General features: G+C 44.9%; 1 protein-coding gene across 2 annotated transcripts in view; it reads left to right on the forward strand.

Annotated features, from left to right (window-relative positions):
* The window catches only part of ATP6V0A2 (ATPase H+ transporting V0 subunit a2), a 178,277-nt gene that overhangs the window by 71,123 nt on the left and 89,470 nt on the right, over positions 1–17,684 (forward strand). For both annotated transcript variants that reach the window (XM_077293224.1, XM_077293223.1), the window contains exons 9-13: positions 7,337–7,549; positions 7,998–8,148; positions 10,455–10,594; positions 11,797–11,954; positions 12,987–13,077. In XM_077293224.1, the coding sequence (XP_077149339.1) occupies positions 7,337–7,549; positions 7,998–8,148; positions 10,455–10,594; positions 11,797–11,954; positions 12,987–13,077 (753 nt within the window). The remainder of the gene's footprint in view (positions 1–7,336; positions 7,550–7,997; positions 8,149–10,454; positions 10,595–11,796; positions 11,955–12,986; positions 13,078–17,684) is intronic.

Genomic DNA, 17,684 nt, shown 5'->3' on the forward strand with positions numbered 1-17,684 from the left:
AGGCAGCAAGGATTCTGGGAGATATATGGTGGAGGAAGCAGGGTGATAGCAGCACAGAGTATTTCAGGAGACCAGTGTGCTGGTCTATGGGGGGCACCCTGTTTGGTGTGCGGAGCAGCCAGAAATTGTACATAGAGCGCTGTCTTTTATACACATGGATGGACCGCCTGCTTGTCTGCTCCTCAGAAATCCAGGAAACATTTCTGTGGATTGATGGCCTGTTCTGATCCAGACTTTGCATGCAAAGACCCCATTCCCCTCCTCAGCTCCTGTCTTCTCCATCCTGTCCTGGCGATGTGTGAAAGCGAGGTGACAGTAAATGTAGCCATATTGTAACGATAAAAATGAGACGCCTCTCTTCAGCTGCTCACCAGCCTTTCCCTGATTGCATCTAACTGGAGGTCATGCAGCTGCTCAGCCAGAACCACCCTAGAATGGATCCCCTTTCTGAAGATAATACTGCCATAGTGTTCTCACATAATACCGCCACACAGATCACACATAATACTGTCCTATAGTTCTCACATAATACCATCATATAGATCGCAAATAACAACGCCATAGTGTTCTCACTTAATACCGCCATATAGATCACACATAACAGGGGGGAGAGGAGTGCATAGGAGAGGATTAGATACACGGCCCCGCAGTTAGTATCACACATAGGAGGATTAGATACACAGCTCAGCAGTCAGTTTCACACCGGATAGTATTAGATACACAGCTCAGTCAGTATCACACAGGATAGGATTAGATACATGGCTCAGCAGTCAGGATCACATAGGGGAGGATTAGATGCACATCTCAGCAAAGTATCACACAGGAGAGGATTAGATACACGGCTCAGCATACAGTAACACACAGAATAGGATTAGATACACGGCTCAGCACACAGTATCCCACAGGAGAGGATTAGATACACGGCTCAGCACACAGTATCACACAGGATAGGATTAGATACATGGCTCAGCAGACAGTATCACACAGGGTAGGAATAGATACATGGCTCAGCAGACAGCATCACACAGGAGAGGATTAGATACACAGCTCAGTCAGTATCACACAGGGTGGGATTAGATACACGGCTCAGCATACAGTAACACACAGAATAGGATTAAATACACCGCTCAGCACACAGTATCCCACAGGAGAGGATTAGATACATGTCTCAGCACAGTATCACACAGGGTAGGATTAGATACACGGCTCAACACACAGTATCCCACAGGAGAGGATTAGATACATGTCTCAGCACAGTATCACACAGGGTAGGATTAGATACACGGCTCAGCAGACAGCATCACACAGGAGAGGATTAGATACACAGCTCTGTCAGTATCACACAGGATAGGACTAGATACACAGTCAGCATAGTAACACTCATGGGAGGAGATACACTGCTCAGAGCCAGCATCACAAAGGAGAGGATTAGATTACCTCTCCCCCTCCCCTGCTGATATTACTTCACTGCTGCCAACGCTGCTCCTTTCTCACTACTGTGCCGTCCTTGGTCTCCTCCTCCTATAACAGCAGGGCTCTCAAGTGGAGCTCACAGATGATCTGTGAGCTCCAGAAAGATGGCGCCGATCTCCTCCCTCTGCTGTGATGTGGACGGCTCAGCGGGTGTGGCCAGATCACAGCAGGGAGCAGCTCAATGCAAAGGATAGGGTCGGATGTCGACCGCAGATGTCTATGCCCAGGGCTGCCGTATTTGCAGAGTCTAAGTGTCGTGCAGCTACACTTACACTCCTGCAAAACAAAATGGCGGCACCCAGTGGCTGAAAAAATAATTAATAATAAGAAAAATGTTAAAGTTAAAAATCTAAATTTGTATTAAAAATAATTGTTTATATAAACAATCATTTTTAATTGAGCAAAGTCCAGCTCGCCATAATTGACATCCTTGAAGACTCGGAGCATGGATCCGCTGTGTCAAGGCATGGAGAAATCAGGAAAATGATGAGGAATCCAGCTCAACGAGGTAGTGAAAAAACTCGTGTCTTTATTCACTTAAAAAATGTGTTCAGTGGAGGATAAAAACATCAGCAATTACAGAGAATAAAATGCAATATCAACGCGTTTCTGGTGACCAAGCACCCTTTGTCATGATATCTAATATATATGGATATCATGACTAAGGGTGCTTGGTCACCAGAAACGCGTTGATATCGCATTTTATTCTCTGTAATTGCTGATGTTTTTATCCTCCACTGAACAAATTTTTTTAAGTGAATAAAGAAAAGAGTTTTTTCACTACCTCGTTGAGCTGGATTCCTCATCATTTTCCTAATCATTTTTAATACAAAAATAAAATGCGGCACCTTCCCTTTGTTACAAAAACGCAGACAAATTTGCATGAAAAAAACGCATGAAAATCCGCTCAAAAATGCAGCAAAAACACCTCAAAAACGTGCGGATTTTTACCTGCATTGTCTGCCAAGAGATGCAGATTCTGTGCAGAAAATTCTGCAGATAAATCTGCAATGTGTGCACATAACCTAAGGAAACATTGAAGTCATCTGCAGGGGCATTGAGACCAGCCATCACGGCGACTTGCACAGCGAGATCCCTCATGGTTTGTTTGAGCACGTTGGAGGATCAGCTTTGCGATGGTTCATCCAGTGAGGCCATTAGAACCACGCTTCCAATGATCAGGGTAGCTGCAGCCTTCTTAGCAGATGCGTCGGCCAACTCAGCCACACTTGGCCGCCAGATCAGCCGCACTATCTAACGCAGACCGGAGAGCAGTCTGGTTGAAAAGCTGCCCAGGGATGTTCAGGCGAAAGGGATGCTATGTTCTCTCCCTTGTGAGGGTCAATTCAGCTCTATTCAGCTCTTTTCTGCTCGGTCCTAGATGACATCTTGGAAAAATCAGCCGATAAGAAAAATGGGTTCCTGAAGCCCCCCTTCTCTTCCTTCAGGCAGTCCTTTTCGGGGGAAACGATACAACCAGAGGAGATGGGTCGACGGGATTCCTGTTCGGTGCCTCTTCCCAAAGTGGGCGGAGGTCCTCCAAATGACTTTTTCCCAGGTGGGAGGAAGGCTGTCCCTCTTCCTTCCAGCCTGGGAGAAAATATCATCCAGTCCTTGGTTTCTCAGCCTGATGGGGGCAGGGTTGAGACTGGAGTGCGGGAATTATCCCCCAGACAGATTCATCATTACAGCCCCATGAGTGTCCATCTCAGAGCAGATGGCACTGGAGTCAGAGGTTCTGTGCCTCTTGAGGAAGAACGTTCTGCAGGATGCACCAGCAGGAGAAGAAAGGAAAGGGTTCTACTCTCCTCTGTTCCTAATAAAAAAGCCGGATGGCTCATTCTGGACAATCTTCAATTTGAAAGGCCTGAACAAGTTTTTGAAGATTCCAAAATTCATACTGGAATCAATAAAATCGGTAATTCAGCTGCTCTTTCCAGATTGCTATATGGCCGTCCTGGACCTGAAGGATGCGTGTCACCACTTGCCAATACACGCATCGTTCACAAAATATCTCCGGGTGGCGGTACCAATGGGAGGCACCGTAAGACACCTCCAGTGCAAGGCACTTCCCTTTGACCTGACAGTGGCCCCTCGGGTTTTCACAAAGCTGGTAGCGGAGGTGACGGCCTATCTCCGAGAAAGAAACAGACTAGTCATCCCATATCTGGCCGATTTCCTGATAGTAGGCCGTTCCTTCACTCACTGCCTTAATCAAGTGGAGGACATCGCACCCATCTTAAAAAATCTTTAAAAAAAAAAAAACTTGGGATGGTGTTTGAACCTGGAGAAGTCAAGGTTATGGCCACAAAAGACACAAATCTTTTTGGGACTCTTGCTCAACTCTTGCCGGCAGGAATGACGTCTGCCAGAGCCAAAAAAAGAAAAGCTGTTTCTTCTCATCTCCAGGTCAATTCAAAATCCAGGGATGACCCTCAGGAGTGCTATGTCCCTCCTGGGCACCATGACCTCATGTATCCCAGCAGTGAAGTGGGCCCAGATCCACTCAAGGGAGTTGCAGGTTGTCCTAGAAAGCCAGCAAACATTGCAGGGGTATCTGGAAGGTACACTGACACTACCATGGGAGGTTGTACGTTCTCTCCGCTGGTGGTTGAACATAAAATCCCTTCGGGAGGGGGTCCCGTGGTTTCCTTACGTCACCAATGTAGTTACCACAGACGCCAGTCCCAGGGGGTGGTGAGCACATCTGGACGACCATTTAGTTCAGGGACATGGTCTGCAATAGAAAGGAAAGCCTCCTCAAATATATTAGAGCTTTGGACGGAAGCGAATGCGTTACAGGCTCTCCTACCGTTCCTGTGACACCATCATGTGAAGATATTGTCAGACAACCAGGTTACTGTGGCATATCTAAATAATCAGGAGGACATACGGTCCCAGACCCTAATGAATGTGACCAAACGTATTTTCAACAGAAAATAACATCTTGTCCCTATCTGCACTCCACATCAAGGAGAAGGACAATGTAACAGTGGACTTTTTGAGCCCCAGGCCACTTCTACAGGGCTAATGGGCCCCCAAAACAACGGTGTTCAGTCGTTTGGTGGACATGTGGGGGGAACCGAAGATCGACCTTTTTGCCACTTGTCAGAACAGCAAAGTAAAGATGTTCTTTTCCCTGAATCCAAATGAGAATTCCCATGCGGTGGACGCCTTCCGAATCAGATGGCATTTTTCCCCAGCCTATGCTTTTCCCCCAATCTGTCTAATACCAGAAATTCTCAGGAAGATCAGGGTAATACTCATAGCCCCCTTTTGGCCCAAGAGGGCCTGGTTCTTTTGGCTGAGGAGCATGTCGGTCACAGAACTGTGGGTCCTTCCAGAGATCCCAGACCTTCTAGCTCAAGGGCCAGTGTTTCATCCTCAGGTGACTGGGCTGCGCTTAACAGCCTGGAACTTGAGAGGTCGGTTCTAGAGAGTAAGGGGTTTTCTACCAACCTGATCTCTACATTACTTGCTAGTAGGAAGCCGGTCACTACAAAAATTTATGGTAGGACCTGGAAAAAGTTCTTATCGTCCACAGGGTGTTCTCCAGAAGGAAAGGTACCCATAAAAAAGATCCTAGAGTTCCTTCAGAAAGGGCAAGAACAGGGCCTGGCTCTGAGTACCTTGAAAGTTCAGGTGTCAGCCTTAAGGGCTCTTTATAATTACAATCTAGCGGATAATCGGTGGGTGATCAGATTTATTGAGGCCTGAGCTAGATCCAGACTGGTCCCGATGGCCAGGGTTCCCCCAGGGGACTTGAACTTGGTCTTAAATGCTTTAACCGAACCCCCCTTTGAACCCTTAGCTGAATGGTCCATGAAACTAGTTACAATAAAAACCATACTCCTATTAGCACTTACATCAGCACGGAGAATCTGTTACATCGACATACATGCCCTTTAAAACCTGATCCTGCTTATCTGCCAAAGGTAGTCATAGATCGCAAGAGATACCTTTACCCTCCTTTTGTCCTGACCCAAAAAATGACAGGGAAAAGAAATTCCACATCCTAGATGGATCCTAGATGTTAGGAGGTGCCTCCTTCACTACTTACGGGTAACAAAGTCTTAGACGAAGGATAGGGCTCTGGTTATCTCCTTCCAGAGTTCTAGGAAGGGGACGGGAGTCTCGAAGAGTACCCTATCCAGGTGGATAAGGGAAGCTATCAGGTTGGCCTATGTCGGTGCGAGAAGACCAGTCCCGGACGATCTGAGGGCCCACTATACAAAGGTGATGGCAACATCTTGAGCTGCAAGAGCAGCATCTATTGAACAAATCTGTAAGACAGCTACGTGGTCGTCACCTTCAACCTTCTGTAGTCACTATAGACTGGATCTTTCTGCTTCTTCTGATCTCACGTTTGGGCAAAGGATTCTACAGGCTGTGGTCCCTCCCTGATAAAGTAATTCTCTATCATTCTCTTGTTGATGCTGTCATGGGTGATAGGAAAACACGTATATTACTTACCGGTAATGTGTTTTTACGAAACCCATGACAGCACTCTTATATTCCATCCCATTACGAAGTTTTCACCCTTTGGTTGGTGGGTCATTGTATATCGTTATCCACTTAGAGTGGGGTTGAAGATAATGGATATATTCAGTAATGTTTTATAAATGTGTATATATATGTTTGTATGCAAATTGCCTCTTCTGAGAAAAAGAGGACTTAAACTCTATAGCGCCACCTGTTGGAAGTAGCGATCCTACAAGTCACAATCAACCCTTTATCGAGTCATACAATATGACTTAGGATAAAAGCCAAATCAGTATCTCAATTCGCAGACACGGTGTTTCGGGCTGTTGACCCTCGTCAGTGCGAAGCATGAGAACTGATTTGGCTAGGTGAGAGGCTCTAGACTGGGGTCTAAGGGGTAATGTTTCTCCTTATAGAGAGTGACATACCATCTCTGGCTTGTCAAGGTAAAGAGGCTTATTCGCCGTGCAATGCTCCTCTGGGAAATATAATATGCAAATTGCCTCCTCTGAGAAAGAGGACTTAAACTCTATAGCGCCACCTGTTGGAAGTAGCGATCCTACAAGTCACAATCAACCCTTTAACGAGTCATACAGTATGACTTGGGATAAAAGCCAAATCAAAAAGCCAAATATGTTTGTTCACTAACCCGGAGGTCCTCTCATGCTCTGCAATCCACTGATGCGGGGAGAGGAGCCTCCCTTTTTATCTTAAAGGTTCCCTGTCCTTGAGGGGCAGATCCCCTCTCTCGTTGGTGCTGTCATGGGTTTCGTAAAAACACATTACAGGTAAGTAATATACATGCTTCACACTGAGAGCTTTATTAAGGTAACGTTCACATTTGCGTTGTTGGGCGCAGCGTCGTCGACTGATACCGACGCATGCGTCATGCGCCCCTATCTTTAACATGGGGGGCGCATGGAAATGCGTCGGTATGCGTTGTCAAGCGTTTTGTGACGCATGCGTCATTTGGGCGCAGCCGACTCTACATGATGCAGTTTTTCTGCGTCACATTTCATGTAAACGTCGGATGCATGCGTCACAAAACGGTGCGTTGTGCATGCGTTTTGCGTTGCGTCGCCGACGCTGCGCCCAACAACGCAAATGTGAACGTAGCCTAAGAGTAGTATAGTTAGAGATGACAGGCGATACTAACCATAGGCATATAATATGTTTCAATCTCCGTAACCCTCATCAGTACAAGATCAACCAAACTCTTGGCACTGTGGAGTTGGGCTTTGGTAATCCCAGTATAGAATAGTCTACAGTATAATGCCAGGTTGCAAAAGTCAAGAAAATCTACCGCCCCTTTCTTGAGGTTGGATTCTGCTGTATATTCAAGTCTACGTTATAAAGTGTCTGTGCTTTCAACTTCATGTAGGTGATTAACCAGACAGAAGATTATTTGAAACACGTTCTCTTCAAGGCATCAGAGTCGGTCTATAAGTGGGTTATTCAGGTCAAGAAGATGAAAGCGATTTACCATGTGCTGAATTTTTGTAGTTTTGATGTCACTAATAAATGCTTAATTGCTGAAGTTTGGTGTCCTGTGTCCGATCTCCAGAACCTCAAAAGAGCTCTTGAGGAAGGCTCGGTAAGAACTTTTGCCGTAGACCAAGTATTGACCTGTCTTAAAGGGAATCTGTCACCCCAAAATTCGTCTATAAGCTAAGGCCACCGGCATTGGGGGCTCATCTACAGCATTCTCTAATTCCCCCGATGTAATCTGAAAGAGGAGTTAGATTATACTCACCGGTCCCGGTGTGGTCCGGTCCGATGGACGTTGCGATGCGGGTCCAGCGCCTCCCATCTTCATACGATGACGTCCTCTTCTTTGCTTCATGCCGCGGCTCCTGCGCAGGGGTACTTTATCTGCCCTGTTGAGGGCAGAGCAAATACTGCAGTGTGCAGGTGCCAGGAAAGGTCAGAGAGGCCCGGCACCTGGGGTGACCGATTCCCTTTAATTCTTTAGATATGTTTGATGTTCTAATGAAAAAATCTGTACAGTGGTGGCTGCATTGAATATCTGTTCTCATTAATAGAGAAAGAGTGGTGCATCTGTCCCCTCCTTCATAAACCGCATTCCCAGCAATGACACCCCTCCAACATTAATTCGTACAAACAAATTCACCGTTGGCTTTCAGAACATAGTAGATGCTTATGGTGTGGGCAACTACAGAGAAGTCAATCCAGGTATGTTTCACATTGAAGACTGCTCTACTCTTCATTTTTATAACATCTTAAAGGGATAGTCCATTATTAGAAAAAGGGTCTCCTGGAAAGAAAGTCTTATCTGTCTATTATTTATATACACTCACCGGCCACTTTATTAGGTACACCATGCTAGTAACGGGTTGGACCCCCTTTTGCCTTCAGAACTGCCTCAATTCTTCGTGGCATAGATTCAACAAGGTGCTGGAAGCATTCCTCAGAGATTTTGGTCCATATTGACATGATGGCATCACACAGTTGCCGCAGATTTGTCGGCTGCACATCCCAAAGATGCTCCATACAAGGCAGGATGGATCCATGCTTTCATGTTTACGCCAAATTCTGACCCTACCATCCGAATGTCGCAGCAGAAATCGAGACTCATCAGACCAAGCAACGTTTTTCCAATCTTCTACTGTCCAATTTCGATGAGCTTGTACAAATTGTAGCCTCAGTTTCCTGTTCTTAGCTGAAAGGAGTGGTACCCGGTGTGGTCTTCTGCTGCTGTAGCCCATCTGCCTCAAAGTTCGACGCACTGTGCATTCAGAGATGCTCTTAGGCCTACCTTGGTTGTAACGGGTGGCGATTTGAGTCACTGTTGCCTTTCTATCAGCTCGAACCAGTCTGCCCATTCTCCTCTGACCTCTGGCATCAACAAGGCATTTCCGCCCACAGAACTGCCGCTCACTGGATTTTTTTTCTTTTTCGGACCATTCTCTGTAAACCCTAGAGATGGTTGTGCGTGAAAATCCCAGTAGATCAGCAGTTTCTGAAATACTCAGACCAGCCCTTCTGGCACCAACAACCATGCCACGTTCAAAGGCACTCAAATCACCTTTCTTCCCCATACTGATGCTCGGTTTGTACTGCAGGAGATTGTCTTGACCATGTCTACATGCCTAAATGCACTGAGTTGCCGCCATGTGATTGGCTGATTAGAAATTAAGTGTTAACAAGAAGTTGGACAGGTGTACCTAATAAAGTGGCCAGTGAGTGTATATTGCACCATTGATTTGATGGTGCTGTACATGAGAAGGGGTTACATACAAATGACAGATATCACTTACAGTAAGCAAACTAACTGATACAGAGGGGAGAAGACCCTGTCCTTGCGGGCTTACATTCTACAGGATGGTGGGGAAGGAGACAATAGGTTGAGGGTTGCAGCAGTGCCGGTGTTGGTGAGGCGGTAGCTCTGGTAGTGGTGAGGAGGCAGCGGGGTCAGTGCAGGCTGTAGGCTTTCCTGAAGAGTTGGGTTTTCAGGTTCCGTCTGAAGGATCCGAATGTGGTTGATAGTCGGACGTGTTGGGGCAAAGAATTGCAGAGGATAAGGGATATTTGGGAGAAGTTTTGGAGGCGGTTCGGTGAGGAGCGAATAAGTGTGGAGGAAAGAAGGAGGCCTTGGGAGGACTGGAGATTGCGTGAGGGAAGATATCGGGAGATTAGTTCAGAGATATATGGAGGAGACAGGTTATGGATGGCTTTGTAGGTCAGTATTAGTAATTTGACCTGGATACGCTGAGGGAATGGGAGCCAGTGAAGAGATTTGCAGAGGGGGGATGCGGAGGAGTAACGAGTAGAGAGATGAATTAGTCGGGCAGCAGAGTTAAGGATGGACTGGAGAGGTGCAAGGGTGTTAGCAGGGAGGCCACAGAAAAGGATGTTGCAGTAGTCGGGGCGGGAGATGATGAGGGCATGCACAAGCATTTTAGTAGATTGACTATTGAGGAAAGGACTTATTCTGGAGATATTTTTGAGCTGGAGGCGACAGGAGGTGGAAAGAGCTTGATGTGCGGTTTGAAGGACAGGGCAGAGTCAAGGGATACTCCGAGGCAGTGGACTTCTGGTATGGGGGAGAACATGATGTCATTAATTGCGATGAATAGGTCAGGTAAGGAAGATTTATGAGTTGGAGGAAAGATGATGAGTTCAGATTTGTCCACATTAAGTTTGAGGAAGCGAGAGGAGAAGGAGGATATGGCTGATACACTCTGGAATTCTGGACAGCAGAGAGGTGATGTCTGGGCCAGAGAGGTAGATCTGAGTGTCATCATCATAAAGGTGGTACTGGAATCCATGAGACTTTGAGTTGTCCCAGGCCAAGTGAATAGATTGAGAAGAGTAAGGGTCCTCGAACAGAGCCTTGTCTGAGTTGTAGCTACTATTGCAGCTCATCGTCGTTAATGGGAATATGGCTGAGCTGTAATTCTAGACACATTCCTTGGCAGCCTTGTCGTAATATCGTTGGGTAGAGACAGAACTAACTTTTGCGTTTCTTCATATTGCAGCTCCCTACACCATTATCACATTCCCTTTTCTGTTTGCTGTGATGTTCGGAGATTTTGGACATGGCCTTATGATGTCGCTCTTTGCTCTGGTTCTGGTTCTCTATGAAAACAGTCCAAAACTAAAGCGCACGCAAGATGAGGTAAGGAGCCCATTTATTTATAGCTTGATGCATCTAAGACTTTTTCTGAATATCTTCACTTCATAAGCAAGAGGTTTTTCGTGAATAAGCTTTTTTTTCTTATGGGAAGCTTGTTATTTTTATTTTATTATTTTTTAAATTAACTAGTTTCTGACTATTACATTTATCTACCCCACTCTCTCTTTTTCTTGAACTGAGACATTTGTGTTTTTGTCATACATTTGTTTTTAAAGGCTCTATCATTTTTTTTTCTGGTGCGGATATTCAAATTATTTTTGCCTTTTTTTTTTTTGTTCGCAACACATGGGGCTTAATTTGCTATTTTTATGTTATTTTATTTTTTTCTAATATCGGTTGAAAATGTACAGGGCCGCTAAATGCTTTTTGAATTTATGTTCCATTTTCCATAGAAATTACTTTTATATATTGGATGTATTTTTCAGTGGAAATGAGGCTAAAAAAGCGATTTTAATCTGGTAGTGTCTTTTTTTTTTTTTCTTTAAAGCCTTTTCCTATTTTATTTTTCTGCAATTTTCTTTTTTTTTCATTTATTTTATTCACTTTTCCCCTTAAGGAACAGTGTATAAGGAACATGGGGGATATTAATATCATTACATGTTATTTATTTATTTTTTACATTTTTGCTCATTTCCCTTGCCCCAGTTACATGGGAATTTCAGCCTGCAGGCTGCATAGCAAGTCTGTCTGAGTGTCCTAGGACTCAGCAGCTCCTGCCCCCACTTATTTACTGGGTCCAAGGAGGAAGGCAGTGTGAGTGCTTCCTAATCTCTATACATAAGCATTGATGCAGCACCATGTATACAGAGATTGGCAAGGTAAATCTGGCTGTATATGACTGCCAGCTCCCCTCCCCGAACATCAGTGCAGGGGTTACAGAGGACTGTCCGGACGTTCTATGGTTAGTCTAGAAGTACTGTATGTTCTGATCAATGCTGCCCCTTCTATATGGCTTTTACCATATGTAATCATTGCTGCTCAGCCCGCATGTAGTAGGGTCTTTATACTGTATATGTTGCCAGTTATGGGAAGGCTTTATACACAGTTTTATTTACTCTGTCTGTTGGAAAGGTGGCAATTTTAAGCAAAATGGATGAAAGATTTGTCCTGTAAAGCTACTATAGATTTACTGTAATGTTTATGATGTAATGGATACATTTTTATTTTTTTATTCTGTGTAATAGTTCATGAAGATGTTTTTTGAGGGTCGTTACATTATCCTGCTGATGGGGCTCTTCTCTGTCTATACCGGGCTTATCTATAATGACTGCTTTTCAAAGTCAATGAACATATTTGGCTCTAGTTGGAATGTCACAGCAATGGCTGAAGCCAAAGGATGGACGTGAGTATATCGTATACCGTGGTCAAGTTTGAATGTCTTTGGCAGGGCTGTGGATTTGGAGTGTCGGAGTCGGTGTCCATTTTTGTGAAGGCGGAGTCGAACTAGGAGTCAGCATAAAATGGACCGTCTTCTAAAAAAGATAATAAATTGGATTCAAGTAGTTCAGTGCAGGATGTGCTGTAAATGTTTTAATTGGGGTTGATCGAATAGCTTTGGATAAGAGCTTATCCGAATAGCTACAGTATAGCACTTCCTTAATATCTGCAACGGTTACCTAGATCGCGCCGGCTGATTAGCTGTTCGGCTCCGTAGCTGAATGTGTGACGGCTGTGTGACAGTCATAACACATGCATGGAGAGCCCAACAAACCGGCTTTCTCTTTAAAATGTTATCCTGGTTTGGCTCACTCTGCACTCTAAAACCTCTCCACAGTAAATAGGTTTTTATGAACTTTCTCTCACTGCTCAGCCAAGCATGTTTAGCAGGCCATCTAAGAATATTGGAAGAAGACCCAATATTCATATTTGGGCTGTTGATCAAAACATCCGCTTATTTCATAGAAGATTGAGCTCTTTGCCACTCTGTTAAATACTCAAGCTGGCAGGCAAAAATGGCATCTGGAATCTTACATGGGCCAGTCACCTGACATGAATCCTGTATAACAGGTATGCTATGATTGATCATATATGAGAAGACGTTGATAAAACCTGTTTTCAGTGGCGAGCTTCTGGTGTGTGTGTGTGTCAAAGTGCTAGTGTTCCGCAGGTCAAGGTAGCAGAACACATTGATTAAAATCCTGACCGGGTTAAAGCTTTGAAAAAAAAATATACGGTACATATTTGACTTTATCAAATGGATACTGAAATAAGACAAACAAATCAAGATTTACTTATGAATTGTCTCTGTACACTGTCACAGAAGAAAATTTATGAAGGAACTTAGATTCTAACATTTTGGATGACGGAACAGATTTGTAAGAACTATGGCTATTGAAATGAATCTGTGAATTCCATTGCAATTTGTTCATTTTAGTGTAGCAGATTTATCCAATCACTACTATTTTACACTGGACCCCAATGTAACAGGAGTTGTGAAAGGAGTGTATCCTTTTGGAATAGATCCTGTAAGTATAAAATATCTTTTTAACTTATATAATATCATTTAGTGCAAAAATGGACTGTGTATCCCTGTTGTCCAAATAATTACTTGAAAGGAAACCTGGTGTCCCGTGGCCCCAAAATCACCAGCAGTTGTGTCTACATAGCTAAATACCCTGCCTAAAGCCCCCGTCTCACATAGCGAGATCGCTAGCGAGATCGCTGCTGAGTCACTAGTTTTGTGACGCAACAGCGACCTCCATAGCGATCTCGCTATGTGTGACACGTACCAGCGATCAGGCCCCTGCTGCGAGATCGCTGGTCGTGTTGGAATGGCCTGGACCTTTTTTTGGTCGTTGAGGCCCCGCTGACATCGCTGAATCGGTGTGTGTGACACCGATCCAGCGATGTCTTCACTGGTAACCAGGGTAAACATCGGGTTACTAAGCGCAGGGCCGCGCTTAGTAACCCGATGTTTACCCTGGTTACCAGCGTAAATGTAAAAAAAAACAAACAGTACATACTCGCCTTCTGATGTCCGTCAGGTCCCTTGCCGTCTGCTTCCTGCTCTGAGTGCCGCCGTACAGTGAGAAGTGAGAGCACAGCAGTGACGTCACCGCTGCGCTCTGCTCTCGCTGTACGGCGGCTCAGTCAGAGCAGGAAGCAGACGGCAAGGGACCTGGACACCGAAAGGCGAGTATGTACTGTTTGTTTTTTTTGGTAACCAGGGTAAACATCGGGTTACTAAGCGCGGCCCTGCGCTTAGTAACCCGATGTTTACCCTGGTTACCGGGTGCTGCAGGGGGACTTCGGCATCGTTGAAGACAGTTTCAACGATGCCGAAGTCGTTCCCCTGATCGTTGGTCGCTGGAGAGAGCTGTCTGTGTGACAGCTCCCCAGCGACCACACAGCGACTTACCAACGATCACGGCCAGGTCGTATCGCTGGTCGTGATCGTTGGTAAATCGCTTAGTGAGACGGGGCCTTAAAAGTCCCTAAACAGATCTTTAGAAAAAGTATTTCTAAAGTACGTTTTTGATATGTAAATTAACCTTTTGACTAGTCAGTGGGGCGTTTAGTGTCCCCAAACTTGTCTGCCTGCTTTGATGTTATCACGCCCCTGTGAGCCTGATACACATGACTTAAGGTACCGTCACATTAAGCGACGCTGCAGCGATATAGACAACGATGCCGATCGCTGCAGCGTCGCTGTTTCGTCGTTGTGTGGTCGCTGGGGAGCTGTCACACAGACAGCTCTCCAGCAACCAACGATGCAGAAGTCCCCGGGTAACCAGGGTAAACATCGGGTTACTAAGCGCAGGGCCGCGCTTAGTAACCCGATGTTTACCCTGGTTACCAGTGTAAATGTTAAAAAAACAAACACTACGTACTTACATTCCGGTGTCTGTCGAGTCCCCCGGCATTCGCTTCCCTGCACTGTGTGAGCGCCGGCCGTAAAGCGAAAGCAGAGCACAGCGGTGACGTCACCGCTGTGCTCTGCTTTACGGCCGGCCGGCGCTGACACAGTGCAGGGAAGCGGACGCCGGGGGACTCGACAGACACCGGAATGTAAGTACGTAGTGTTTGTTTTTTTAACATTTACACTGGTAACCAGGGTAAACATCGGGTTACTAAGCGCGGCCCTGCGCTTAGTAACTCAATGTTTACCCTGGTTACCAGTGATGACATCGCTGAATCCGCGTCACACACGCCGATCCAGCGATGTCAGCGGGTGATCCAGCGATGAAATAAAGTTCTGGACTTTCAGCTACGACCAACGATATCGCAGCTGGATCCAGATCGCTGCTGCGTGTCAAACACAACGATATCGCTATCCAGGACGCTGCAACGTCACGGATCGCTGTCGTTCTCTTTGCTAAGTCGCTCAGTGTGAAGGTACCAAGCATCAGCATTATCGCTGGTGCTTTTCATACCGCTCACATTGATGCAGCTTTTGTCCCTCACTGCGTTGATCCTCTGAAGCAGGGTGTACACACACCGGCTTCAGAGAGGCACACTGTGCATGATCGCAAGTCTTCTGCACTTTAATCATCAGTGCACCTCTCTGAAGCCGGGATACGTACCTTCTGCTTGAGGATTAATGCAGCGAGGGAAAGAAGCCTGCACGAGGTATGTAAAGCGCACGTGATGATGTGGGCACTTGTATGTAACTCATGTGTATCACGCTCACAGGGGCGTGATAACATCTAAGCGGGCCGACTAGTCAAAGGCCTCATTTTTACATAGTTTCCTTTTTTATATATATATATATATATATCAAGATCAGATCATCAAGCAAATTTAAATAGCAGACAAAGATAACACAAGTATACACAGAATGCAGCTTTTAAATGAAGGTTTTTATTATGGGAAAAAGAAATCTGAACCTACAGGGCCCTGTGTGAAAAGGTGTTTGCACCCCTCCTTCCTTTCAAACATAAATTAACTGTGGTTTATCAGATCTTTTGGGAAGCAGAGTTCATATACCCTAGCCACACCCTTGCCTGATTACTACCACACCTGTTCAGAATCAAGAAATCAATAAATAGGACCTGCCTGACAAAGTGAAGCAGACCAAAAGTTCCTCAAATGCTAGACAACATGCCGCAATCCAAAGAAATTCTGGAACAAATGAGAACCCAATTAATTGAGATCTAGCAGTCTGGAAAAGGTTATAAAGTTGTTTCTAAAGCTTTGAGACTCCAGCGGACCACAGTGAGAGCCATTATCCACAAATAGCGAAAACTTGGGACAGTGGTGAACCTTCCCAGGAGCGGTCGGCGGCTCATCCAAGCAGCGACGACTCATCCAAGAGATCAGAAAAGACCCCACAACAACATCCAAAGAACTGCAGGCCTCAGTTAAGGTCAGTGTTCATGAATCTACCATGAGAAAGAGACCTAGCAAAAATGGCCTGCATGACTGAGTTCCAAGACGAAAACCACTTCTGAGCAACAAGGACATAAATGCTCTTCTCAGTTTTGCCAGAAAACATCTTGATGATCCCAAGACTTTTGGTAGAAAACAATATGGTCTGACGAGACTAAAGTTGAACTTTTTGGAAGGTGATTGTCCCATTACATCTGGTGTAGAAGTAAGACAGCATTTCAGAAAAGGAATGTCATACCAACAGTAAATATGGTGATGGTCTAAGGCTGTCTGGCTGCTTCAGGACCTGGAAGACTTGCTGTGGTAAATGGAACCATGAATTCTGCTGTCTACCAAAAAATCCTGAAGGAGAATGTCTGGCTATCTGTTCGTGGCCTCAAGCTGAAGTGCACTTGGGTTATGCAGCAGGACAATGATCCAGAACACACAAGCAAGACCACCTCTAAATGGCTTAGAAAAAGCAAAATGAAGATTTTGGAGTGGCCTAGTCAAAGTCCTGACCTTAATCCAATTGTGGCATGACTTTAAAAAAGCTGTTCATGCCCTACAATGTGGCTGAATTACAATTCTGCAAAGATGAGTGGGCCAAAATTCCTCCAGAGTGTTGCAAATACTTGATTGCAGTTGTTGCTGTTAAGGGTGGCCCAACCAGTTATTAGGTTTAGGGGGCAATCGCTGTTTCACACAGGCCCATGTAGGTTTAGGCTTCTTTTTCCCTTAATAATAAAGACTTTTCATTCTAAAACTGCATTTTGTGTTTACTTGTGTTATTTTTGTATAATATTTAGATTTGTTTGGTGATCTGAAACATTTAAGTGTGACTAACATGCAAAAGAATAGAAAATCAGGAAAGGCGCAAACACTTTTTCACACAACTCTATGATATACTGACTTTCAAAATATTTTTTTCCAAACATTCTGTTCATATATGTAATAAAGTAACCGGTAGGCAGGGTGTTTAGCTATGTAGACACAACCCATTCTGGTGCTCCTGGGTGCACAGGTGACCTGACAGGTTCCCTTTAAAGGGAAGCTGTCAGTGCATTCCACCCTCCCACATTCTGGGTGTGATCAAAGCACTTCCTGGGTCTTTGCCTCCCCAACTCTATTCCCCACCTAGTGCCACCACTTTCTGCTGGACTGACATGTAATATGCATTAATTAAATCTTGTACCTTGTCTCTTTAAGAAAGATGAGATGTAGAGAATTGTGGGTAGTTACAGAGAGGAGGGGGAGAAGTTACTTTCACTTTGTCATGCATGCAGAGACAAGCTTATGCAACGTGCTAAAGAGAAATAAAGATAATGAAGATTTACTAGTGTGGATTACATACAAAGTGTGGACATTACAACTGGCGACGAGGATGGGATGAAAATCTTCTGCTGCAGTGAGTACTAATCCCTATTTTACTGATCCACACGGCTGCACCACTGAAAAACTTCATCATGGCTGAATACTTACACAGTTTCCCACAGTTTGATATGGGAGAGATTAGTGACATCAGTCATAACTGGAGAAAATGGTTGAGCAGATTTGAGAACTTTCTAGAAGCCATAGATATAAAAGAGGAGAAAAGAAAGAAAGCATTACTTTTACATTGTGCAGGCACAGGAGTCTATGATATCTACTGCACATTACCTGCATCTGAGACAGATACATACAGCGATTGCAGCAAAGCTCTCACTGATTACTTCAATCCCAAACAAAACATCAGATATGAGAGATACAAATTCCGAATTGCTAA

This window comes from Ranitomeya variabilis, chromosome 1, assembly GCF_051348905.1.
Source record: "Ranitomeya variabilis isolate aRanVar5 chromosome 1, aRanVar5.hap1, whole genome shotgun sequence".
Classification (NCBI taxonomy): domain Eukaryota; kingdom Metazoa; phylum Chordata; class Amphibia; order Anura; family Dendrobatidae; genus Ranitomeya; species Ranitomeya variabilis.